General features: G+C 42.1%; 1 protein-coding gene across 4 annotated transcripts in view; it reads right to left on the bottom strand.

Annotated features, from left to right (window-relative positions):
* Positions 1–15,096: 15,096 nt before the first annotated feature.
* The window catches only part of PHKA1 (phosphorylase kinase regulatory subunit alpha 1), a 252,951-nt gene continuing 240,235 nt past the window's right edge, over positions 15,097–27,812 (bottom strand). For all 4 annotated transcript variants that reach the window (XM_033946131.1, XM_033946129.1, XM_033946130.1 and 1 more), the window contains 3 exons: positions 27,605–27,658; positions 25,250–25,450; positions 15,097–20,673 (listed from right to left, as the gene is read on the bottom strand). In XM_033946131.1, coding sequence (XP_033802022.1) covers positions 20,500–20,673; positions 25,250–25,450; positions 27,605–27,658 — 429 coding nt within the window. In that variant the 3' untranslated portion in view covers positions 15,097–20,499. The remainder of the gene's footprint in view (positions 20,674–25,249; positions 25,451–27,604; positions 27,659–27,812) is intronic.

Here is a 27,812-nt window from a genome sequence, read left to right as displayed (position 1 = left end):
TGTGCAACGCTGCTGCAACAACCACCATAATCTTGGTAAAGGAAGCACACAAAACTGATAATGCTCTCCCAAAATCACAAAGCAAAGGAGTCACTGATGGGAGGCCCGAATTGGAACATGCAGATAGGCCTCCATCAGGCTGAGAGAAGTCAGAAATTCTCAAGGCTGGACAGCATGAATTACGGATTTCAGGGTTTCCAAACAAAAGACCGAACCCAGAGAACTCTGTTGACACCTTTCAGATTCAAAATGGGCCAAAAGGACCCCTCTTTCTTGGGTACCACGAAACAAATGGAGTACCTGTCAGTGTGAATCTCCTGAAGAGGCACTGGGACCACCACTCTGAGGTCCAGCAATCTGAGCAGTGTCTGCCAAAAAGCCCTCCTCTTCCAAGTTTCCTGACAAGGAGAGGAAAGAAAATGATCTGGCACAGGATGAGAACAATCTAGAGTATAGCTAACCTGAATCACTTGTGAACTTGGCCCACCCCCAGCAAAACTTCCACAATCAGGCTACGACTGCAACAGGGGAAAGGACCTGCAGTGAGCCATTGGGCAAGATGGGCCGAAGAAGAGCCCCCAGAAGTTATGCCCCCTCAGTGTGCTCCCTGAGAGGACTGTATGCGCTGATAGAAGTGACCTCTGAAAAGAAAAGGGGCCGCTCCCTTGCCAGGGCGGTACCTACAAAAATCATGCAAACGTCCACAGATGGTAGCACCCCGCAAAACCTGGCAAGGTTGGTCCTCCGGCAGCTGAAATACCTTAAGAGTCACTCAAGGCCTGATCCAGCTTATCCAACTCCTCCCCAAAGAGAAAGGAGCCCTGAAAGGGAAATTTACTGAGCTTAGACTTAGATGCTGCATCCACCGACCAACCCTGAAGTCACAGGGTATGGTGGGTCACCACTCTGAGGGCCATGGACTTGGCAGAGGCCTGCAACAGATCATACATGGCATCAGAGAGATAAGAAGCGCCAAGCTTAATCTTAGCCACCTCCTGATCCACTAAGAACCAGCCAGCCAACTCACAGTTCAGGATCCGCTCAGATCACTGGAAACAAGCCCGGGCCACAAATTGCCACCTGGACAGCCAAAGCAGCCACATCAAAACTCTGCTTAATGAGAGCCTCCATCTTACAGTCTAGAGGGTTTCTCAGGACCGAACCACCCTCAACTAGCACTGTATGTCTTCAAGCAATAGCAGAGACCACCGCATCAACAACAGAAAACTTTAAAATATCTCTATCCCCATCAAGAATGGAGTAGAGCCTGGCCATGGACTGCTCTAAGTGAAAAGGTGCGTAAGGAATCTTCCACTATGCGTACACATCCCAAATTTCCTGATGCATAGTGCCACAACTCAAGGGGAGGGGGGTCCTTAGCTTCCTTCTCGAAGCATAAGACTGAAGACACCTGAAGAATAAGCTCTTGCAGCTCTTCCCAGTGAAAAATGTGCACAACTGATGCATCCTCGCCAATCAGCGCCTCCCAAAATCCTCCATCCAAAACCTCAGACCCCCCTAGAGGATCCTGGAAGCCCACCCTAACATCCAAGTTTTCATCTGGTGAAACTGGATCAGACGTAAAAATATCCTCGTCCCAAGTCACCTGCAGCTGCTTGGACGATGGCTGAGAGGGCTGGACAGAGGTAGCCAGAGCAGGAAACTAAATGTGGGGTGGCCGTGGTAGGCAAAGAGCCCCCCCCCCCCAAGAACCCTAGGACAGAAGAAAGACCCCTAGCCACCTGTAAATAAGCCTTGTACATGGCTAACACAAAATCAGGGCAACCCTCCCCTCCCCAGCGGCAATACAGAATTCACAGCAGGAGCAGAAGACACCTTTAAGACCTATTCCTGTCATTCTAAGACAGAAGGAAGGTTACCTGAGGCCACGGGCAAAATGGTCGTGCTTCCTGTCAAAACCAAGGGAAGGCCCACTGACAAACTTTCTCCTGAAAGAAGTGGACCGCTTGCAGCCACTGCTGAAGTGGCAAGGGAATCCCCAGTACCCCCCAATGGTCACCAATGCCAAAAACCCCTGACCGCCAACAGGTGAGGAAACCCCGGCGTGGGCGGCAAGGGAAGCCCTGTACACTGAAACCTGAAGCCGATGTCAGATCCCCAAGGCAGCCGGAACACTTTGTGCACACGCTGGCTGCATCCACTGCTCAGTACCCACAAAAAACACATTTTCTGCTTTTTAGAAGTGCTCATAATGAACGTGCTGAAGATCTACGAACAATGCCATATAGAAACGGCAGCCTCAAGCCCTTTTATTTCTTGCTCTTTGTTTTTGTTGGGGGTTTTAAAAATATATATATATATGTCTTCTTACAGCTCACCAGCTGTATCAAGAGAGCAGACCCCACTGGCTCTCTAAATTGTAGTCTGTGCCTAAACAGGTGGCCAGGCCTACAGCTTAGGCTCCTCTAAAGCAAAGACATAAGGGGAGGTGGGGAAAGTGGGGGGGAGGGACTCAAACCTTCCAAGTGTGGCACCCCTGAGATTGGTAGGACCCCTGAGAGGGCCCCCCCCCCCCCCCGCAAAGCTCTGTCTGGACAGCAAAAAGGACAAGCTTGATTCAATAATCAGATCCAACAGGCCCTAACAAACCTCAGTAAAGATTGCACAAGCTTACTGTAACCAGGGTTAAAAGTTACTTGAGTGTAAAGAAGAAGGGTTTAAAGAAGCAGAGAGGATCTGGAATGTAAGAACTGTGGGTTTTTTTCCTGTTTTGAGAGGTTTGGTTTGTGTATTGTTTGTATTGGTGCAGTTTTGAGGTTATTTGTTGCTGATCTCTTGCATAGGTCTGCTGTCCTCCTGCAGAGATCAGCATCAGCTGCTTGAACATTCTGTCAGATTTGTCAGTTGGGAGGGTGACTTGGATCTGTGTGGAGGTGTTTTGGTTTCTGTACCTGGTGAGAAGGTAATTATAGTAGTTTTTATTTGAGTTTGTGAAGGATTGTGAAATTCTGGTTAAGGTCTGAAGTTTGGTATTGATGCTGGTAATGTTTGAGAATCTGAAGAGATTTTTTTTGTGCTATTCTGTGAGAACCTTTTGGGAAATATTTGAGAGATTCCCTGACTAAAAAATATATGGTGCTGATTTCTGAATAAAGTTTCAGTCTGCTCTTCTGTGAGACTTTTCTGGGAAATATTTGAGAGGATCTTTGAGTGACTTCTGTGGTGCTGATTTTTGGAGGAGATTTTATGAGAGATTCTGTGACAGATTCCTGTGAAATGTTGTAATTGAATATTGGTGAAGGAAAGTTGGTAAACTGTTTTGGGAACCTTTTCCTGAGAATATCTGTTGTAAAGTTTATTGAGAATTTGTTTTTTTGTGATTTGAGAAATAGGAAATTCTGAGAAGGAAAAAGTAAAGGGTATATCAATTATCTGTTTTTTTTTCTAGCTTAGGAATTATTTTAGGAAATTTTGGGGTTATTAATTAGGATAGGATTTTCCCTTATTGGTTTGTTTAAGTCAGAGTAGTAGGTTGGTTCCAGGAAGAGAGAGTCTGCTAGCAAGAGATTCTGCTAGCAACAGCGTGCCTACGTGGTACCCCTACATAGAAAGAACATAAAGCCTCAAATACCCAAATCTGGGGAAAAAGAAGAACTTTACAGAGGGGAAGTAGAATTTCTTTGTTTAGATTTGATTTACAGCATTTGTTTATTAAATTTTATTTCTATATTCAATTTTGAATCCTTAGTGCTTCTTTATATTTCTTTTATTATATGTTTAATAACTATTTTTATTCCAAGGCTATACCATATAATTATATACTAGTCTTATAGCCCGTTACATTAACGGGTTCTAGAATATATGTGTGTGTCTCTCTCTTTATTTTTTTTTTTCTCTCTCTCCTTAGCCGCTTTCTTTCTTTCTTTTTCCTTGGCTGTCCATCACCACCCCTTGCCTGCTCCCCCTATCCATTCTCCCTTCCTTTTATCTCCCCTGTGTCCTCCACCACCCCATCACTGCTCACCTTATCCAGCAGCAGCCTTTCTCCCTTTGTTTTACCTCCCCCCTGTCCAGCAGCACCTCCTTCCTGCTCCCCATCCAGCAGTAGACCTGCCTTCATTTTCTGCCCCCCTGTCCATCAGAACCTCTTCCCCTGTCCATCAACCCCTTTTTTCCTGCTCCCCCTGCCCAGTACACCTCCGTTCATTTTTCTGCCCCTCCATTTCCCTGTGCTGCAGCATTTCCCTCCCACCCCACTTCCCTTTGACTAAGAAGGTAAGGGGGAAAAGAAAGAGACACCCTGGACCATGGAAGCAAAGGGGGGAGGGGAAGAGAGAGAGACATCCTGGACCAAGGAAGGAGGGAGGGAAAAACAGACAGATGTTAGACCAAGGAGGGAGAGATTTCTTGAAGTAAGGGAGGAAGAGAGAAATCCTAGACCAAGGGGAGAGAAAGAGACCCTGGATCATGAAGGGAGAGAAGGAAAGAAAAGAGATGCTGGACTATGGAGGGGGGGGGGGTTTCAGAGGTGGTGGTTGCATGAGGAAAGGAAGAGATAGAAGAGAAAGTGAACTTGGGAAGGTTCAGGAAAACAGCAAAGAGATACTGGGTATGGAGGGAGCATAGAAATAGGGACACAGAGAGGCAATACTGGACACAAAGGGAGGAATAGTGGCAGAGGGGAATGCTGGACAGAGTAAGATAGAGACATAGAGAAGAGATACTGAACATGTGGTAGGCTAGGGAAAGAGATAGGGATACAGAGGATAGATTTATAATTAATTGCTGTTGCCGGCTTCAAGTCTTCCTCTCTGGCGGGTCCTGCCTACTTCATGAAAACATGAAGTAGGCAGGACCCGCCAGAGAGGAAGGCCTGAAGCCGGCAACAGCAGTGAATTTTAAATGCTGCTGCTGCCCAAAGAAGCCAGGCCTTAACCACAAAGCTGGGGGGGGGGGGGGAGGTTTTTTTTAAAAGGTACAGCAGCGGCAGTGGTGGTGGGGGGTTTGAAAAGCCATCAGCCGTGAAGTATGCCGCCTGCATACTTCACGGCCGACAGCTTTTCAGGACTTTAAAAAACTTGCCTGTTTTATTTTTAAATGCCGTCCGTGCTCGGCCGCGGTGGCCTGCAACCGCCGACAGCTGCGGCGGCCGACATCCGCCTTTGGGGGGGAGGGAGAGAGCTTTGTGCGCATACGCACTCCTACCGGTGCCCTACAGCGCACAGAAAACAGAACACGCAGATGGAGTGCGCATGCGCGGCTAGCGTTTTATTATATTAGATTATTATTTTATGTATTTCACTCCTTCTCCTAGGGGAAGGGATCAATTTAACCCTCGGTGTGCACGACTACAAAACAAATCTTATTTCAAGAGGGGTACCTTTTTCCTCAGTCTGAGAAGGAGGGGGTTACATTACCACTTCACCTGCTGGAGACTGAGAACAGACTGATTGTAAATGGGACTGCACAACCCACTTGTACTGTAGCCAAACATCAATGTCTCAGTCTCCAACTGCTGGCAGAGGAACGTAAACTCATCTGTTCTATGCCAGTCTGGAGGAGCAATAAAGAAAATCTGTTTTACTCTTTGGGATCTTATGAAAATAGCTGAAAACTTCTCTCCTCAGAGAAGTTAAATCTATATGAGGGACTTCCACATATGTACACTTTTAGCTGGAGGAAAAAGAAACATTTCTAGGGGTCTTTAGGCCTAGGAGGGAAAATATTATGCATTATTTGATTTTCAAAGGTTTACATGCTATATTACAGCAGCAAAGAATATGGCCACATTTAATTCAATACTATGAATCTCCAAATTTTCAGAGAAACAACATAGGTAGTTGCAGTTTAAAAATGTATGTAGAAGTATGTGTGTTTGAAAAATGCTGCCCTATAATATATACTCAGAATCTGAGAAACACTATCACAGGAGCATAGTGACTGTGAAGTCTCATCTCACATGTACTCAAACTGCAATTTATATAAAGCAAATTCCCCTTTCAGCTATCCCAGTAATATGTAACCTGTGTACTAACTTAAGGACTACAGCTATGAACTAAAGAGGGACAGGATCAAAAATGTCCTTCATTTCAACCACTAAAATGTATTAGCTACAATTGATTCTGTGCTGTTCTAAGTCTTGAGACCAAAAAGAGGTGCACATCAATGGTCCTCAAAAATCAAACATGACTTAATTCACAAGTTCAATATGACTGAACAGCAAAAATTCTGCCTGCCAGCTAGTGCTATTCTTGATTTCTAAAACAAATACTGTATGCACTTGATAAAGCTTTCTTTGTATGCAGATAATTGAAGCCACAATCTTGGGATTCAAATTTCCTTTCCTCTCTGCTTTCCCTCCTAATTGCATTTTGACTTGCTGGACTGTGATCAGAGACCAATGGGGCCCCTTCCTGACTGGTATCTATTTCTACTACAGAAGGGATGTGCCTACCTCTGTGCCAAGCACTTAACTTTCCTTTTCTAGTGTAATGTGTGTTCTTACCTGGGAAACTACAAAGGGCTCCTTTTACTAAGGTGTACTGATGGATTTAGGGATGGGTCGTGTCCCGACCACTTTGCGACCCAATCGTTCCCCGACCCGATTCACTAACCTTGGTGCCGATGAACCTCCGATCTGATCTGCACATGCAAATGTGGGGGAATGGCATGCAAATGTAGGCAGGCAGCAATTCACCAAAAAATGAGGAACATCAACTGGGCTGGCCGATCAAAAAATAAGCGACTGCTGAGGACCAGTCACTCAGGTTGTTTCCGACTGCCCTGCTCTCTCTGCCCTGACTCTCGTGCCCTTCCCCACAGTGCAAACCCGTGGTTTTAACCACGGGCTTGCGAAGTAAAAACAACCAAAAAAATTCAAAGCTCTGTAAGTATGCGCAGACTATCTACAGGCAAAGAAGATGGTCTGCACATGCATCGGGATCGCTGTTCAGCGATCCATATGGTCAGTTGGGGGCGTGATTACGATCGCTCCCATTTGCATGATGGCGCTTCGTGGATCAGATCAGATCTGTGGCCTTAGTGAATCTAGCTTTTAGTATATAGAAACAATTAGAATGTGCTGCTGAGTTTGTATTTGGTCTGGTTGTGACCTTTTTCACTTTCAATAAAAATACAGTATATTAAAAAAAAAAAAAAAGAAAAAGCCCATAGGAATAATATGAACTTCTTAGCATTTAGCAAATCCATTAGCACACTTTAATAAAAGGAACCCAGAGACTGACACACAAACTTCGCAATTGTTATAATCTTAACTGAAATTTCACTTAACAGGAAATCCTCCACGGCAGGCTTACAGGGCAATCCTTTCAAACAAAATTTACTTTACAAAGGGTCAATGTTTATTCACTCTTCAACTTCCTGAGGCTAGCACAAAACTGAGGAACTGCAGCAGTGTTCTGATGGTCTCCTTCAGGCACTACACAAGATGTATTAGTGTGGGAAAATAGTGTGGGAAAAATGAGTGGATTATTTAAAATTTAAAGAACTGTATACAAACTGTAATACTATACAAATTCCACAAAATATTGGTTAATTTATTTATTCAATTTTCTATACCATTCTTCCAGGGGAAGCTCAGAAAAATTTACATGATTTTATTCAGGTACTCAAGCATTTTTCCCTGTCTGTCCCAGTAGGCTCACAATCTAATGTACCTGGGGCAATGGGGGGATTAGGTACTTGTCCAGGGTTACAAGGGGCAGCATGGATTTGAACCCACAACCTCAGGATACTGAGGCTGTAACTTTAACCACTGTGCCACACTCTCCCCTTATGCATGCATTTGGAAATGCTCACAATCTTGAGGATACCTCCAAATGCAGGTGGGGATGGATATCACTGACACACACTGTCAGCAGTGTCGTTGCTCCACATGGGGAGATATATGGCAGCTCTCCTTCAGATCATTAAAATCCAAAGTGGCCCCAGCTTAAAAATTAATGAAGACTACTGCCATAGATCCTCTCTCAAGCCAAACAGAGCTTTATTAGAGTTGTCCTCCTAAGACCAGCTAAGTTTGTCCTACCCAGCAAAATTTAAGGGAATAAACATGATTGGCTGGTGGGAGAGGAAGGAGCATAAGGACATTTTTAAATTTAGAGTTACAATACTCTTTTACCAGTTAAATTTGCCCATCTAGTGAATTAAAAAAAAAAAATGTAAACTTGGTTGGTTAGTGAGGGAGAGAGGAGTATAATGAAATTTCTAAGGCGTTCAGAGGTTTAGCTATCTATTTTAGTGGTTCCCAACCTGGTCCTAGTGGCATCCTAGCCAGTCAGGGCTTCAGGATATCCACAATGAATATTCATGTGAGAGATTTGAATGTACTTCCTCTACTGCACATGCAAATGTCTCACATGAATATTCATTTTTGATATCCTGATAACCTGACTGGCTAGGGTGACTTCAGGACCAGGTTTTGGAACCATGGTTTAACTCCTGAAATAAGTCATGGAATTTTAGCAGAGTCCACAAATTGGGTAATTAATTAATGGAAGTCAAGTGCATGTAACCTCCACGGTTTCATTTTAATTAAGTGGTTATAAGTAGCATGGATGCTGCTTACAAACTACCTGCATGTCTGTTTCTATGGTGGTCTGATCATGATCTCAATTTTTCATACAGATCTGCTACATTTCTTTATTCTCTGTACATCTGTTTAATTACAAATGTGGCTACATTTACTTAGGCCACCACTCCTTCCTTGTAAATTATGACTCTTTTCCACAGCTTTTGTGACAACCCTCCCCCCCCCCCACACACAAAAAAACCCCCATCAATTAAGACATATTAACACAAGCTAACTACAACAGAGCATATTTGATATCAATATCTCTGTAACTGAATGTAACTCGCTTTGGAAAAAGGTGAGATGCTTAGGTTTTTGTATATATAAAAAGACCATATATTTCTATTATAAGTAACATTTAAAAGGCTGATCTGAAACTGCCAATCCAAGGGTTTCACATCTATTAAATCAATTCATGTTACAACCAAATAATTGTTCTGGATCTTCAACTGAACTCCTAATACACTGTAAGAAGAAAAACATTGCGACATTACAACATAAACTTGCTAAAAATGATCACTTGCCAATTACAGCAACAATCAAGTTTCTCCCTTAGAAACACCAAAAGGCAAATTCACTGATTTAATCTGTAAAAATGAAACCATAAATCTCAGAGGAGTGAATGAGCCTAAGCATATACTAGGAACACATTAAGGGATTTTGAACTTCAGTTTCAGAGCAGTACACAGGCAATTTAGTATTTGGGGCAGGCAAACATATTTGCTCCTCTGCCCCTACTTTAACTCCTGCCCCTCTTTCCCTCTACCCTGTCTCTTCCTACTGCCAACCTAGATGGTGGGCACAGAGCAACGCTTTTCCTGGATTTTCATCCACTGTTTTTTCCATGCATATATTCCTGTCATTTTTCCACCATGGAGCTTTGAAACCTGGCCAGCTCTCCTTTTGACCCACCAAAATGCTGGAAATCTTCAAGAATTCCCATGGCTTGTACCATATCTACTTGCTCATGCCATTTCAAAATATTAGCAACCTTAAAACAGGCAACGCAGATTATTAACACGTACAGCACTCAGAGGCTAAAAAAGATATCAATTCCCAGATGGATTTCAATAAGGAAGTCTCAGCATGCCATGAGCTAAAACCAAGACTGTCTCAAAATTCCCTTAATGTCACAGAGTGCTCTGTTAACCTTGATGCATCACATCACAACATTTGAATATCTAAAACATACAGTATTTCTTAGAATAGAATTTTACTTTGAGAAGAACAACTGAAGAATGATACATAGGTTTTAGATATTCCCTAAAAAATTTGTCATTTAATATACATTTTCTCCCCCTCCCCCCAAACCCAAGACAGTTCTGCCCAAGATATTCACTTATCCCTCCATGATGAAAGGGTTTGAGGGGCATCTTTTACAGGGTGCAGCTACAGTGATGTTGCTTGGTCAGCAATCATTATCTCTTTCTCACTGGATGTGAGTGACATACTTCCACAGAAAATCCATGTCTTACTGATTCTGATAGTCAGGGGATCCTAAGTCAAAGAAGCTGCCCCCAAATTACACATCTTTATTGCCAGTGTATTGACTTAGATATTAATAGATTCTGGCTCCCTTTTCTCCACACTTGAGCTTTCAAACCAGATCTGATCTGCCCTAAACCCACTCACTGTCGTTTATGACAACGAGAGTGTGAAGTAGGGGCTTTGTGGACCTTTGTTTTGTCCCAAAGATCCAACCCTCTTCTATCTATAAAAGAGACAGGGCCAGCCTTGTCACTAGATCAACTAGGCATCCACTTAGGCCACTGAAGTTCAGGTCAGGCAGTGGTGCAGCCTCCAGCAATGCAAAAAGCCTTTCTCCTGCTGGGCTTCCAGCTCTTCCTGCACCTACCCCGAGTTAAAGCAGAGCCAGTGCTGTGCAGGCCCTAAGTACCCTTCAGAAGGAAATAAGTCCATTTTTGTTAAAAAAAATAAGTTAAATGCCTTTCTGCAATCTAGGAAGTTTGAACCATCATAATGTATATTGGATATCTACATAGCCCCTTCAGGATCCCCTAATATTTCAGAAGCAAAAGACAGTACATTCATTGCAGAGACACCAAACAAAACATGTTTTTCTTTTTCACAAATCAATCAGAATTGACTTACTTCTGTCTGCCGCTGCAGGTCAGTACACACATGCCAAAGCATTACTATGTCCTACTGTCTTCCATGGCAGACTTCTTGTGAAAGGAGGGCAGGGCAGCGCTTCAGTTTAGGCATATAATTACAGAGCCTATGCAGCACTCATCATCTATAAAACAGGACCAGTACAGGAGGTGGAGGTGGGGAGGGTTAGGCAATGGCCCAAAAGCAGAAAGTGAAGGGATGTTGGGCAGCTGGGTATGAATGGATGTTAGTGGGGAAAGGAAGATGCTGGCAACCTGGATGGCAGAGAGAGTGAAAGGGGAGATGCTAGCCATAGAGGTAGGAGGAACAACATACTGATAACCTGAGATGTGCAGGGAGGGGAAGGGGTAGTGGGGAGATGCTGAACTACTGGGGAGAGAGTGGTAGGGCCTTGAGCTGACCCTCAGGGTGGGGGACAAACATGGTTGAAGGTTCATCTAGGCATCCAATATCCTTGGACCATTATTGTTCTTGGTAAGAGGGATGTGGTGCCTTCCTTCAGAACCCAGTACACCATTGCTCTCCATCTGTGCCACTTTTGTATGATGCACTAAATCTCACATCCTACCAACTGAGATTGCTATTTTCCCAGTGCTTCAATTTCTAGAGGTCTGAGGAGCAGGAATCAGTTCTAGAACTCAAAGCCATGTTTCCCACACAGCATACAATGCTGCAAATAAAGCCAAACCACAGCAGTTTAAGCTATAAGAAGCTTCAGACATTACAGAATATCACTAGATAAAATTCAGATTTCAAGCCTATCCATACAATCACAGTTAATACACTGATGGTTGCTTTCTCAGCTGCTACTTCTCACCTTCCTTACACTGCTGCTTTCTCCAGTTTGTGTACGTCTGTATATCCCAGAAAGCTGATCCACAGCAGTAGGAGGAAGGGGAAGTGGCACCAGAGCAGTCAAATGAGGAAGCATGAATGCTAGAGCTACTACCTCAACTGTTTTGCAGTGTCTGCAAGAGTCTCCTGATAGCAATGCAGTAGGGTGCACGTGTGTGCTACTGCATTCATGCACATCTTCCTGATTACAGACTACTTCTGACTAAACTCATTATATTTAATTCTTCTAGCATACATAAAGACCATGAAAGATGTCATGCTGAAAAGCAGGTGAACCAATGCAAGCTTCTACAGAAAGGTAAGGCAATACATGCTGACCCTTATGGATACCACCTTTATTAGTAAGGGCTGGTTCAGCTTCCACCCCCCTTTCCAGTCTTTGACCTGTGAGACAAAGCTGTCAGATGTGACGTTGTATAACATTTACATAATATTATCAAAGGATGCTACAAAGCACAGAAAAGATCACGCAGAGCCATTATGTGCATTTGAAGTTAAAATACGTTGATGCTAAACCGATTAAAACTGGTTTACCGTCAATGGTTAAAGGCACAGTAAGTTTAGAACATTGGGGACTAAGGTAGCCATTAGTGTCAAGCATAACAGGAATTTTAACCTTGTGAGCATTTTTTGATAGGGTAAACAGCTTGGAGCAAGCAGTTCATTCACAAAAAACTGAACATTAAAAACATGTCTGGCAGCAGTGACTTTTAGACACTATACACTACAGAATCTAAAACTGACACGGGCTATGTAACCAATTACTACATAAAGCACAGTTACTTATCGTAACAGGCATTATCCTGGGACAGAAGGCAGATATTCTCAAATGTGGGTGACGTCATCCACAGAGCCCCGGTACGGACAGTGGAAAGCGTAATATCACTTTAACAAGCTTTTAGACTGCCTGCACCGCACATGCGTGAGTGCCTTCCTGCCTGATGCCAGCTCGCGAGGTCATCAGTTCTATGCTAAATCGCAGGGGAGGTGGGCGGGTTGTGAGAATATCTGCCCGCTGTCCCAGGATAGCACCTGTTAAGGTAAGTAACTGTGCTTTATCCTTAGACAAGCAGGCAGCATATTTTCACATGTGGGACTCCCTATAGCTTTAGTAACAAGATGGAAGGAGAGTTGGGTTTATTTTTTTTTTTTGAGTTCAATATTTTTTATTAAGCTTTATGAAAAGATACAGTCCAAATATACATTCAGATACATGTACGACATCGTGATCTCAAAATTAATAACACTTAGTGTAACACAGTTGGGTTTATTGTACATTTGATATTCCGCCTAATGCATTAGTCCAAGAACTCAGAAAAATTTGAGTTGCCTCGCAAAAAACATGACCTAATGTCTGATCCATAAGCACAGAGGCAAGGTAAGGAACCTAATAGAAAAAATGAATAAAGGAACTCCATGCTCTACTAGAGGTAAAAGGAGAATTCTGAGAAAACTCATATGTATAGAGGCTGTGAAAATAATAAACGACCTCCTAGGCAATGGAGATACCAAAAAGATTCAAGAATCAAATAAGAAAGGAGTACTGGTAAATGCACCCATATGGAGTAGCAGACTAAATGAGCAGGTGAAACCAGCCAGGTCTCAGAGTAGATATGAATGAGAAGGGAAAGAAATTTCGTAAGCAACGAAAGCATGGTTCTCGTAAAAAGAATAGTCTGAGAGGATAAAAAGGAGGAACTATTCTAGAAGGAAAGAAAAGCAAATGCTATGAAGTATATATAATTATCTCTCAAAGGCTGAGAAAAGATTGTAATAAGCCTTAAAACTGAGAGAATCAGCAGAGAACAGAAGGGTGAAACATATTGCACAAGCAATATGCCAGTAAAGACGAAATCCCCTCAGAGATTTAGTAAGGAAAAAGTGAACTGAGTTGTTTAACATTCTTGTAAAAACAAAAAGTTGATGAGTTTGGTTTTTTTTTTTGCTCATTTATTGAAAAAAGAGGAGCTTAGCAAGGGTAGAGTGTTACTAAAATATGTTATTAAAATTGGGACCTGAACCCATGAAAGTATATTTCTAGAAGTAAAGTAGTGTAGCCTTCAAACTACTATCCCTGGTTAATTGCGATTTGTTGGTCCCTTGCTACCACCGCAGACCCGTTCGGGATGTCCTTCTGCCACCGGAGTCCTTGCTTCGATGTAACTTCTGGTTTTGCAAAAACCAGAAGTTACATCGAAGCAAGGACTCTGGCAGAAGGAAATCTCGAACAGGTCTCTGCGTACAGATCGGGGCAGCAAGGCTCTCTCCTCTCTTCCCTGGCCAGGCAAAAGTGGCGGTAGCGAATGTGACTCACTACCCTACCGCTACTCCAGGTGTCTTCTCTCCATTCAGCCGCCCAAGCGGAAACAGGAAGTTTTCACTGAGGGCGGGCCGCAGTGGAGAGAAAATGCGAGGAGTGCTGGCAGGAGTGGATTGCTACCAGATGCGTCCCTCCTCCCGGACTCTCTTTGGGAAAGGTGCGGGGGTGTGGTGGTGGTGGGGTCTTAGGAGTGCCATAAAAAAAATAAAAAAGGCAGATGGAGGGAGAGGGGGAGATGATCAGACAACAAAAGGTAGAAAAAATAATTTTATTTTCTATTTTGTGGTGTTAGACCACAAACATGAGCTAGGATTTAAGAGAGAGAGGAAAAGTCTTTTTTGTTTGTTTATTTTGTTTACACCACAGTGCAAGTGTGGGTAGGAGAGAGTAAATTGGGTGAAAGAGGATATAAAAGGGGTGAAGAGACTAAAAAATAGACCTACCAGGATATTTGAAAAAAACATCCACTTGGGCAGGAAAATCGAATCGAATCGAATAATCGATTCAATAGACTGAATCGAATCAAATTTTTTTTCCTGAAACGGGCAGCACTAGTGTGAACATAAGAATTGCCGCTGCTGGGTCAGATCAGTGGTCCATCGTGCCCAGCAGTCTGCTCCTGCGGCGGCCCTTAGGTCAAGGACCAGAGCCCTAACTGAGTCTAGCCTTACCTGCATACATTCTGGTCTAGCAGGAACTTGTCTAACTTTGTCTTGAATTCCTGGAGGGTGTTTTCCCCTATGACAGCCTCCGGAAGAGCGTTCCAGTTTTCCACCACTCAATGGGTGAAAAAGAACTTCCTTACGTTTGTACGGAATCTATCCCCTTTTAACTTTAGAGAGTGCCCTCTCGTTCTCCCTACCTTGGAGAAGGTGAACAACCCGTCTTTATCTACTAAGTCTATTCCCTTCATTATCTTGAACGTTTCAATCATGTCCCCTCTCAGTCTCCTCTTTTCAAGGGAGAAGAGGCCCAGTTTCTCTAATCTCTCGCTGTACGACAACTCCTCCAGCCCCTTAACCATTTAGGTCGCTCTTCTCTGGACCCTTTCGAGTAGTATCGTGTCCTTCTTCAAGTATGGTGACCAGTGCTGGATGCAATATTCCAGGTGGGGTCATAGCATGGCCCGGTACAGCGGCATGATAACCTTCTCCGATCTGTTCGTGATCCCCTTCTTAATCATTCCAAGAATTCTGTTCGCCTTTTTCGCCGCTGCCACACATTGCGCGGACGGCAGTCAACCAGTACTCCCAAGTCTCTTTCCTGGGGGGTCTCTCCGAGTACTGCACCAGACATCCTGTATTCGTGTACAAGAGTTTTGTTACCGACATGCATCACCTTACACTTATCCATAGGTTCAGAATTATAATCATAATCTATTGGAATTTGGGTAGTGGGCGCTGATGGTCGAGCGTACAACCCTCTGACTTCAGATCATGAAATTTCAGGTCAGAAACTGATCAATATAAACTAGAGTAGCCATTCCCAAACTTCAGGGTTCCTTTAGAATAAAAAAGGAGATAGAGAATAGGGTGTCGTGGATAATGTCCATTAAACAACAGGAAAAAACACGGGTAGGGAAAAATACTCAAGGTAATTGTATGAGCATTCTGAAAAGTACTGTATGTACATTGATGGTACAGAGGGTGGCATGTGCCACTAAAAAACTCAAAAAACTGGTTGATCCTGCTTAGAGGATAAAGCAGTAAAGCATTCATAGCATTTTCCAACTTTACACATGATTGGTTGTTTTTTATTCTTTTGCGGTGGTGGCCTAGAACCAGAAGGTTTAGAAGTATATCGCCTCTGATATGAATAGGAAGGCTTAGCAGACTGCTGTGAAGCTTGAGGCTTAGTCTTTGTTCTGACTAAAGAATTCCAATTCTTTCCATGTTGTGCCAAAAAGTTATTCTCCTAAACATGGAATATTGGCTAATCTATCCTGGGGATTGAAGTCCATATCAGAGATTCTTAGCCAAGCTAGACCTCTCATAGCCACTGACATAGCAGATGCTCTGGATGACATCTCAAAAGCATCATAAGCTGACCTTGCTATCTACTTTCTAGTCTGTGAAAGTTTTGTTTGTTTTTTTTCAAACATGGAAGGGAATCTAACTTAACAGGCTCTACATCCATGTTACATTCTCACACTAGACCTTATAATGTATAAAAAATCCCACATGTTGTTCATATTGAAATGTGAGGACAACAGGAAAAATCCACCTTACAGGCTCCACACCTCTGGTGGATTCCAGAAGTAATATGGAAAGGCGGATGCAATGTGGATCGATGCCTCAATAGAAAACTGGAATTGGTACCTTGTAGCCCCAAAATGCTATGCTTAAGTAGGATCTGTACCAAACAAAGCAGTCTTTAGAAGTAGGCCAAAAAAACTGAGCTGGTTTTGGAGATGTAGATGAAGCCTCTTGGTCTCCTGATGACAAACCATCGATGTCAATGTAGAATCTCGATGTGAAGAAGGACTTTGATGCTTCGAAGATGATCAAAGTCGTATGGGGAAGATCACCGTCAACAGGAAGAAAATGTTGATATCTTTTGGACCCAGAATGATGCTCCAAGATAAGTAGTGATGCCATATGTGAAAAACATCAAATTCTCTGCACAACAGAGTCCATAGGAAATGAAAGTCCAAAGACTGTTGGAAATTAAGAAACTAGAGATGCCATGCAGAGCTCGATGTGAAGAACATCGGTGTTTTACTGGTGATCGATGCTCCAATGAAGAGAATCATCGACGGCGTCTATACCTTATGTGTTCAGTACCGCCCCGATGAAAAGGACCATTCCCTCAAATAGCAGCTGATGTGATGCTCTGTCAAGAGTAAGCAGATCATAGCTGATGTAACCAATACGAAGCAGTGACAAAGTCATCAATCCTGGAACAAATATCTTGCATCAAAACCTGAGCTGAGCGTGTATCAATGGTGTTGCAGAGTGTTGAGGGGCAGGAGACCTCAAAGAGGATGCATTCCCAGTAGGAACACAAACTGCACATAAGAAAGACACTGGCGTTGATGTGAAGTTATTCTTCTACGATGTTCTTGAAGACCGTCGATATTAAATACAGCGACGTTTGAGGATAGACTCCGAAGAAGTACCTTGCGCCATATGAGAACTATGCACAGGCTAACTGGCACTGATGAGGTTGCTGACACTGAAGTAGAGATTCGTCTACAGAAAAAGGGGGTTCTACCGATGTAGAACACCATCAAGTCTTAATCAGCAGTGATGTCCATCGAGGATAAGGAAGTACCATGACCATACAACATCAATGGTATTAAAAGTGCCATAGGAATTGAAGCATGAATGCCTGAAAAGGTGATGAACTTCAGAAATGACAACCTCTATCGTCATGAAGACCATGCAACAAGCAGACTCGATGCTTAATGTAGGGCTTTGTCCCCTGCGATGCATCTGCGTCGATCAAGGAAACTCAATGCTAGTATACCACTATTGGAAGCATCAATGTCCTCCATTACTGGCCAGTCCCAGTCACTGGAAGTCCAACTGCAGACCTATATGTGGAAATAAATAAACAAGGTAAGAAAAACTTTGACATTAATTAATAGTGTTTTCCTTCTTCCAGATACAGTTGGAGAGGGCAAGCCAGGTTGGAATAGAAACAAAGCCGAAAATCCATCGATGATCACGGAGGAAGTTAGGATGGAAATTTATGTGAAGGCTGCTAAGCAAAAGAAGTTTGAGGAAAGTCCAAAATTTATTTTTCCTTTCTACTTTTCTTCGTGGTTTGTGTTTGAAAGAAAAGTAGTAGAAGAGAAATTTGAAATACTTGAAAAAGATTTAAACAAAATATAAATGGGAAGGCAACTAGACAAAGAAACAAAAGATATGTCTTCTTCACTCCGCAGAAAACAAAAAACTGATGACCTCACAAGCTGGTGTCGGGCGGGAAGGCACTCACACATGCATGGTGCGGGCAGTCTAAAAGCTTGTTAAAGTTTAAAGTGATACTATACTTTACACTGTCCATACCGGGGCTCCGTGGATGATGCCACCCATATGTGAAAATATGCTGCCTGTTTGTGTATAAGTAGCAGAGATTTTTCTTTCCTAAGCAGTATTTATCAGAGAAGAGAATTAAATATTTATCAGAGTAGAGAATTAAATATCAACAATTAAATATTCAGTACTTTCTAAAGAACAGCACTCTAGGGAGCCAGTGTTATAGAACATGAGTAAAATATTTTTGCTAAAATTAAGTAAGACCTTTCATTACACAGACATACAGACACACAAATTAATTCCAGACGCTTGAAGCAAAAGGTATAAAAACACATCAGCAATTTGGACGGAAATAAAAATGTAAACTTAAGATTAAGGTCTACAATATAGGTGTCCTAGTGCAGAGTTCCTCAGGTTCATGCATCCCAGGGGAGGTTTATAGCTCAAACGTTCATAGCTTGTTAACATGCACTAATTTTCCAATTAGCATGTGGCCACTGGCATGGGAGCCCTTACTGACACCTATTTACCAGGGATACTGTGCTAAACATGTGCTAATTGGTTAACAAATGGTGATGCATCTGTGCTAACTGATTAGCATTAGGCACACCTACTCTCCACTCCCAGTGGGTAGTACACAGTCACACCAAACACAAAATTAACTTGTGGTAAGCATGTATTAGTGCTTACTGAAGCTTAGTAAAAGAATTGCAAACCGATCAGTTACACGATCGGTTTGCTTAGTGAATCTAGCCCTTAGAAACACAGGATGACCCCAAGGTCTGCACCCTCAGTGATCTATTAGATCAATTAGACCTATGTTTAGAGAACAAGCTTGCGTTTGAAGTGTTTTAATGTTTGCAACTCTTTCCCCAGTAATGCACACTCTTTTGGCCCCTTTTACAAAGTCGTGGTAGTAGCTTTGTAAAAGGAGCCCTTTGTGAATAGTGCGACCCTTTCCTCAGTCGTGCATACTCTTTCCACAAACAACATGGTGCTCATTCATAAGCTGTTGTCAGTGTTGGAAAATTGTTGGGATGTGCACTCTTATATTTCATTTTATATCTGTCCTACATGAAAATATAAGGCAGGGACATGTCAGCCAGTGCTTGAAGTTTTTAATGTTTGCCTTATTTTGGGGGGGAAGGGGGAAAAAAGGTTGGTGGCAATTTTTTCTGACTTAACATTGCCATTCCAAAAACCCAAAAATAACCTCCCTCCCTGAAATATGCCTGGTCTCAAAGATTTCGGATAAAGGATCTTGCATCTGTATTTAGAAATTTGATGCACCTCCCTGCTTTGGGGACTAACAGCTATTTCCTTCATTTACAGTGGATTTGTAAAGGGATGCACTAAATTTTAAACACATATTTTATAACTCCTAAAAGCCTTATTGAGAGTAAAATTTTGCACACACAAAATTGCATGCTAAAGCATTAGTAAAAAGATATGCTAAGCTTAGTATACCTTATTATATTGGCCCCCTAGGGCTAGCTTAAAAAAAAAAAAATTATTTATTTAACTTATACATTTTCAGTTGTCGTTCAGAGTAAGTTATATTCAGGTAGAATAGGTATTTCACTGTCCCAGGAGGGTTTAAAAATCTAAGTTTGTTCCTAAGACAATTGGAGAATTAAAGGTCTTGCCCAAGGTCACAAGGATTTGAATCCTGACCTCTTGTTTCTCAGCCCACTGCTCTAACCATGAGGTTGTTCCTACATCATAATAAATTGATTAAAAGACAAGGCATAAGTGGAAGAAAGAAAAGGGAAACATTACATACCTCAGAACAGAAGCTTTCTATGCTTTTTGTCCTATTACTTTTATTGCAAAATCAAAACTTTTAAGTGCTAAGGGGAGAACATTAGATTTGATTTTGCAGTAATTTGCATTGAGTCATACTATGACATTATTTATGTTTTAGGTCACTGCTAATGTGCAAATGCTGCCATAATAAAGATTCCCTAAAATACTAAATTTAATAACATACAGTACAGTGAAAACTGTTTGCAGTGACTGCTGCATCTCACATGATTTCAATCTTGATCAAGACAGCTTTTGTGAACGTACTTAAGTATGGCCTGCAAATCACCCACAAAGGTAGATTCCAATCAAAAATGCATGGTTATTAGACATTAACATTCACTATTTTCTGATTGTATCCATTTCCACAATAAGGAAGCCTTTTTTTCTGTTTACCAAATACGCAGTTATCACTAAAAGGAATAAATCCTAGAGAAATACTGTCTGAAACACTATTGATCAACTACTTGATTACAGGTGGGATACGTACAGAGTTATAACAGTGAACTACCTGAGGGTAAAGTCAAGGTTAGTGGCAGAGCTTGGACTTTGACCTAAAAACTGCAGGCTATTGTTCTAGCAGCTACATCACTTATGTTTGTTGCAGAGTACAGCAGCATGCCCATATTGAAAACAATGGAAATAATATCTCTGCCACATAAATCCCTATTTCTAATTTGGCAAAGTATGTTTTCTGAGATGAGCATTTAGAGGACTTTGTTCTTAGAAAACTTTAAAATATGTCGTCTATATTCAGTAATTTCAGTCTCTGTATTCTTTTTTTTTTAAGTTAAGTTAAAATTCAAAATCAAAATATACTTTTATAAAACTTGTGTTCTAAAACATGAGAAACTTTACTGCATAGAGCAACCACTGTTGGGGAGAAACTCTTGCACATATGTGGCCACAGATTTAGAGAGGTAGGTCATGGAGCCAAAGCGGCCACTAGGTGCGCTGTCATATAGCAAGTTGCAGATTCCTGTTGTGGGGTCCTTCTCCAGCATCGTCTCATCAGCACCCAGGGCTTTCTGTTTCATTTTGAATTTTTTTGAGATGGGAGAGAAAATTAAGACAATTAGAGAGTTTTAAAAACTTTCAATCATATTAATATCACATTAGGGAGGGAAGTGGGATTCATAAGATCAATTCAACCATATCCATAAACTCTGCCTAAATTCAAACTCTGTTCAAAATTCAAATGGCAATAGTTCCAGCCAATAAATGTTAAGTACATATAGAGGCTCATTTTCAAAGCACTTAAACTTACAAAGTTCCATAGGTTACTATGCAACTTTGTAAGTCTAAGTACAGTACTTTGAAAATATGCCTCAGTCATTCAGCATGACTCTATATAAGCTTTCTGAGATGTTGGACAAAAACTCACACTAAATACCAAACCAAAGTAGCCTCAGTGCGTTATATACTGTAGGGGTTAGAGAATGACACGGGGACAAAATGTGTCCCCATCTCTGTCCTGTGAACTCTGTCCCTATCCCTGTAAGCTCTGCCCCCATCTCCACCCTGTCCCTGTGAACTCTGTCTAATCCCATCTGTACAAGTCTCAAATAGTTATGATTTTATATTGAAATCATTTAATTAAAGTATAAAAAACCCCAATGTTCTGTACAACTGTCATTTTATAAATCATAAATACAGAACAAGGATCAACAAAAATCCCATCTTCCCTCCCTCTTCACAAATATCCCCTCCATTATTGAGGCAACTGAAAAAGCCAAGTTACTCAACATGTTGCATAGAAAAATCATGCCTACTACGGAAACTGAAGAACCATGGGATGGAAGGAGATGTACATAGATGGATCAAAAATTGGTTGGCGGGTAGGAAGCAAAGGGTAGGAGTGAAGGGCCACTACTCTAACTGGAGGAGGGTAACAAGTGGTGTTCCGCAGGGGTCGGTACTCGGACCACTGCTGTTCAATGTATTTATAAATGATCTAGAAACAGGGACGAAGTGCGAAGTAATCAAATTCACAGATGACACCAAACTATTTAGTGGAGTTAGGACTAAAGAGGACTGTGAAGATTTATAAAGGGACCTGAACAAACTAGGAGAGTGGGCGACGAGATGGCAGATGAAGTTTAATGTACAAGTTTAATGTAGAGAAATGTAAAGTCTTGCATGTAGGAAACAGAAACCCGAAGTACAACTATACGATGGGAGGGCTGGTAATGGGTGAAAGTACCCTAGAAAAGGACTTGGGGGTAATAGTGGACAAGACAATTAAGCCGTCGGCATAGTGCACAGCGGCCTCTAAGAAGGCGAATAGAATGCTAGGTATTATCAAGAAAGGTATTACAACCAGAACGAAGGAAGTTAACCTGCCGTTGTATCGGGCGATGGTGCGCCCACATCTGGAGTACTGCGTCCAATATTGGTCGCCGTACCTTAAGAAGGATATGGCGATACTCGAGAGAGAGTCCAGAAAAGAGCGACATGATTGATAAAAGGTATGGAAAACCTTTCATATGCTGAAAGATTAGAGAAACTAAGGCTATTTTCCCTGGAAAAGCGGAGACTTAGAGGGGACATGATAGAGACTTACAAGATCATGAAAGGCATAGAGAAAGTGGAGAGGGACAGATTCTTCAAACTTTCAAAAACTACAAGAACGAAAGGGCATTTGGAAAAATTAAGAGGGGATGGATTCAGAATCAATGCTAGGTGGTGGACCACCAAAGGGTGGTGGACACCTGGAATGCGCTTCCGGAGGGTGTGATAGGACAGAGTACAGTATTGGGGTTCAAGAAGGGATTAGATAATTTCCTGAAGGAAAAGGGGATAAAAGGGTATAGATAGAGGATTACTATACAGGTCCTGGACCTGATGGGCCGCCACGTGAGCGGACTGCCGGACATGATGGACCTCTGGTCTGACCCAGCAGAGGCACTGCTTACGTTCTTATGTTATGCTAACAGAATATCTTGGACACACATACAGAACACAAATGCCAAATCCAAAATAGCCAAAAATGATAAACATAAATTAAACCAAAATCCCAAGAAGCCACACCTTGGTTCTCTTCTGTATTAAGGACTCTTTGTAAGTACAGGAAAACTAATTTAACCTGTCTTTTTAGCATGCTCTAAAGCAGTGGTCTTAAACTCTCGGCCCACCAGGTACTATTTTGAGGCCCTCGGTATGTTTATCATAATTACAAAAGTAAAATAAAACAGTTTCTTGATCATATGTCTCTTTAGCTATAAATTACATATTATTATTAAGACTTAGCCAAAAGGAAAGATTTATAAACTATAAAGAGTTTTTACCTCATGCAAAACTGTCATTTCTTTAATAATGATGTATGAGAGAGCGTTCTTAATCACAAAACTCACTGTTTTTTTAAAATTATAAATAGGGTTTGTGGGTTTTTGAAAGCTAAAAGGCCTCAAGTGTTCACGGCTATTTGAACTTGGAAATAATCCTACCCAGACAGCCTAATGTGAACTATCAGCTGAGCCATTTAGTACAGCTTTCCACTATAGCTGTGATCTGCCAGCACTACTATAACAGCCGGATCTCAAAAACGCATCATAGGCTCTACAAAATAAGAAAGCCTTGATAAATTCTGGCAGGAGTAATGAACTGAAAATAGCAATACAGTTTTGAGTAGTAGCTGAGAGACTTTTATCACTGAAGGCACTAGTTAATAAAATACAGTATAAAGATTAAAAAACAACTTAAAAATAAAAAAAACAAAAATAAAAAAGAGTGTTAATAAAAAGGCAATTAAGACCAATGATAGTTCACATTAGGCTGTCTGGGTAGGATCATCAGGGACACGGCAGAGGAAATTAGGCCAGTAGAAGACCCGAAGCAGCGTTTAGTGTGCCTGGGACGCTGCTGCTCCTGCCGGGTTTGTCAGCCTTGTAGCAGTGGGAGGGTCAACGGGGGTTTCAGTTGTGTGGGGTAGGGTCGTCAGGGTAGGGGTGAGTTGCGGCGTTGAAAGACGGTTCAGTTGAAAGACGGCGTTGAAAGACGGTTCAGTTTTTCGGTCTGGCCTGCTCCCTGCTGCTCCTTGCCGTATTGTATTTTTTAGTTGAAAGACGCAGCGTTGGCTCCTCTCATGATCCCCACCTGCGTCGGAAGTCCGACGCAGGCAGGGATCGTGAGAGGAGCCACCGCTGCGTCTTTCAACTAAAAAATACAATACGGTAAGGAGCAGCAGGGAGCAGGGCAGACCGAAAAACTGAACTGTAAGCTGCGCATGCGCAGTCCTACCTGCGGGTTGCTACAGCTCACGGAAAACCGGTGCACGCATAGGAAGTGCGCATGCGCGGCTTACCATTTTATTATATTAGATAGCTAAAGAGACATATGTTCAAGAAACTGTTTTATTTTATTTTTGTGATTATGATAAACATACCAAGGGCCTCAAAATAGTACCTGGCAGGTCGCATGTGGGCCCCAGGCCACAAATTTGAGACCACTGGTCTAGAATGTCTCACCTACTGCACTGGAACAAGCATTGGGCAATTTACAGTGGTGTCCATGTTCCCCTCCTGAAGTGCTTTGCGCCTTTTAGAACCTGATGCAGAGAGTGTGTCAGGGTGGACAGAGCTGTGGATTGGTTTTTGTTGTTCCTCTGCCAGTTGCAGTGCCCCTATAAGATCAGATTTATAGCCACCTTAACTGGAAGTATTGTGAGTAGGGCTTTTTGCCTTGCTTTTCTTGGCCTATTTAGACACCCCGTTGAGATTTGTGGACCATTGTGAGGATGGGAAAAGGCTACAGAGCTATAGGAAAGGCTTGCTTTATCTCTCTTGCTTCCAGCATGGTAGAGCTGTGGCTTCCATGGTTCCTGGCATGAAGAGAGAGGGGCAGGATGAGACAGTGTTGGAATTGAGAATCTGTATGAATGCAGAGCTCCAGGACTAGCTTTTTCAAGGCATGCCAGAAACCCATATAGTGTCAGTATCTGGTCTGCTGGTGCATAATGAAGCTGCCCCAGAGGCTTTACCTTCCTGCAGGTGATGGTTTCAGGCTGTTGTGAGGGGGAGCTAGAGGTCCAGCTGATTGGGATATGCAAGATCTTGACGTGGTCAAGGGTTAGGGGGAGGGGCTGTAGAAGCCATGTCATTTTTTTTTTCCAGAATGGCTTGTGCCTTTTTTAATTTTTACACGCTGTGAGGAGGAGAAGGAAAGAGAGCTGCCATCAATTAGAGTGGTTAAAAAAGACGAAGGAGAGCTAGGTATACTGTGGGAATACACATCCATGCCCAGGAAAACCTCTTCAAAAGATTTTCTGGGATAAAAGAGAGAGCCGATACAGGAGCCATCAAGATGACATCATCCATTCTTGCAACTGTATTCTCTTTGTCTGTCAAAAGAGATGGGCAAAAGAAAAGTGCCACTACTAGATGTGCAAAACAGTTACCATATTTGCAACAGATTCAGTTCTTCTAAAGCCCTACTCATATAAGATCAAGATCTCTTTAATTTCACAAATTATTTGAATTTGAGCTGAGTACCATTTTCTGTAAGTTTAACAGGAGAAGCACTTTTTCAAATGTTAGGAAAAATCTATCTAGAAATCTCAGACTGATTAGAAGCTTGCTAGTTCACTCAGGGAGAATCAGACATTACCTGGTCAAAGAAAAATAAATCATTGGCCATATGCACAATCTTCTCAACATGAATGATGCCTCCGATGCTCTGTATATCAATATCTGCCAACATGGTTAGCACTAGAATGGCCTCTACCAGAAGCTGGCGGTATTCAGGCTGTGGCACACGGTTCAGCACAGACTCCACGTGCACTGAGAACTTTATCTCACCAGGTGTCATCTGTCAACAAATTAAAACACTTATTTCACATATATGAACTACTGCACATCTATAAGACATTAACTCATTTAATACAGTGAAACAATAGATATAGTACATACATATTATATACAGAACATTAATATCAGAGAGTACTGTCAATAATAATAAGTCTCTATATTAATATAGAACTTTTCATTCTACCTGTTCTACCAGCATGTTATTTTAGAAACATATGCAGATACCCCTGAGACTGGGATTGTTCTCCCTTGGGAAGAGGAGAATGCGAGGGGATATGATCGAGACTTTCAAAATACTGAAAGGAATCAACAAAATAGAGCATGAAAAAAAGTTATTTACAATGTCCAATGTGACACGGACAAGAGGACGTGGACTGAAGCTGAGGGGGGACAAGTCCAGGACGAATATCAGGAAGTTCTGCTTCACGCAGCGAGTGGTGGACACCTGGAATGCTCTCCCAGAGGAGGTTATTGCGAAATCCACCGTTCTAGGATTTAAAAGCAAACTAGATGCTTAGAGGGATATGGGTAACTAAAATTACACCAGGTGTACACCTGGCTGGGCCTCCGCATGTGCGGATCGCCAGACTTGATGGACCGAAGGTCTGATCCGGAGATGGCAGTTCTTATGTTCTTAGATGAAATTTTCTTTGTTACCTTATTTGTAAGGCTGTTTGCCAAAGGCAATGTTGGCCCAATTTTCCAAAGCAATTAAACATTCATTGGTGGCTCATAAATATATGTCTACTACTTGTAGATATTAAAATGTTATATGAGTAGGGCAGGGCAAGCAATAATTTATCTGGACTGCACTGATTTTTATATGTTATTCACCTAACTTATTCAGTAGACCTAAGCAGCAGTCACTAAAAGTACAAGTCTATAATTGTGTATGTGTAGTTACATGCGCATTAAGTGCCAGGATAAATGGCACTAACATGTGTACATGCACTACATGCTATTCTATAAAAAAATGAATTATTAATCCACATTTCAAAAGTATTTGTGAGAGGGTATATGTCCACTAATCCTTCGAGAATGGTCTAACTTTGACTACCTCTTAAGCGCCCTCACATATATCTCTCTGAGATTCTGAATCTGAGAATCTCGGAGAGAGCGAGACCAGAAGGCTTTGAGCATGTGCAAATGCTCAAAGCCCAGTCCAGCCCAGCACAGGCAAGAGGGAGGATCTCCAACGCACTGCCCAGCCCACCACAAAAGAGGGAGGATCTTCGGGCACCGGCATGTCCTGTGCGTTGGTGCTGGTGCCTAATCGGGGTAAGGGATGTCGTTTCGGTGCTCAGGGGGGATGTAGGATCGCGGGGGTGGGGTGGTGAGACAACGCGAGCAGAGGAGGGGGGATGCCAGATCGCTGAGGGTGGCGCTCGTAAATCGAGTCAAACTCAGTTTCCGAGGCACCAATTTTGCGAATGTTTTGCTCGTCTTGCAAAACACTCGCAAACCGGTGCACTCGTAAACCGAGGTTTGACTGTACTATATTTTATTATACTGTAAAAGACTATGGCAGACTTTTACAAAGGTGCACTGCCAAGAAGCACATGCTAAATGCTGAGCTGCTCATAGGAATAGAATGGCTTTGCAGTGCATTTTTGTAAAAGGACACTGTAAATTTTTTTTAAAGTTTAATTTCTTTTAAATTTTAATGGTAGATGAACTGTATTTTATGAAGCATATTTTGGATCACTTAGGGCTCCTTTTCCAAAGGCACGCTAGCGGTTTTAAATGCCGTGCGTGCTAGCCGCTACCGCCTCCTTTTAAGCAGACGGTAATTTTCACCTAGCGCTAATCTTGTGCGTGCGCTAAAAACGCTAGCGCACCTTAGAAAAAGGAGCCCTTAGGGTATAAACTTTAAAAGTGGTAGCCATGTTAGTCTGTTGTATCAAAATTGACAGAGGCAAGTGGTGTCTTATATACTAAGGACAGCAGAGTAGGGGTGGACCAACAAATTTCCAGCATGCAATGAGGAAAAAAACTCTCTTTACAATGATAATCAAGCACCAGTTTTAACGATAAACAAGCACCAACTTAAAAAAAAACAAACACCCCCAACTACATAAGAAAACTGACATCCCATACTACTGGATTAGAATTCATCCCAATAAAGGAAATAAGTATAAGATAAAAAAAAGATTACCTCTTGAGTGGTTGAGGAAGGTAGTACAAAACCTTCAACTGAGAGTCCATGGCACTGTAAAAATAAAGGAAGAAAGAAGAACACGAAAGATGGTAACATACATGCATATGTATATATGTGAACTGGCCTTTACTGTTCCACATATCCCTTTCAATGCATGCAGACATTTGAGATTTTCTAGCCACCTTTCAAGTCACACATGTGTCCT

The sequence above is a fragment of the Geotrypetes seraphini genome, chromosome 5, assembly GCF_902459505.1.
Source record: "Geotrypetes seraphini chromosome 5, aGeoSer1.1, whole genome shotgun sequence".
Lineage (NCBI taxonomy): Eukaryota > Metazoa > Chordata > Amphibia > Gymnophiona > Dermophiidae > Geotrypetes > Geotrypetes seraphini.
This window is presented reverse-complemented; position numbering and strand designations above follow the sequence as displayed.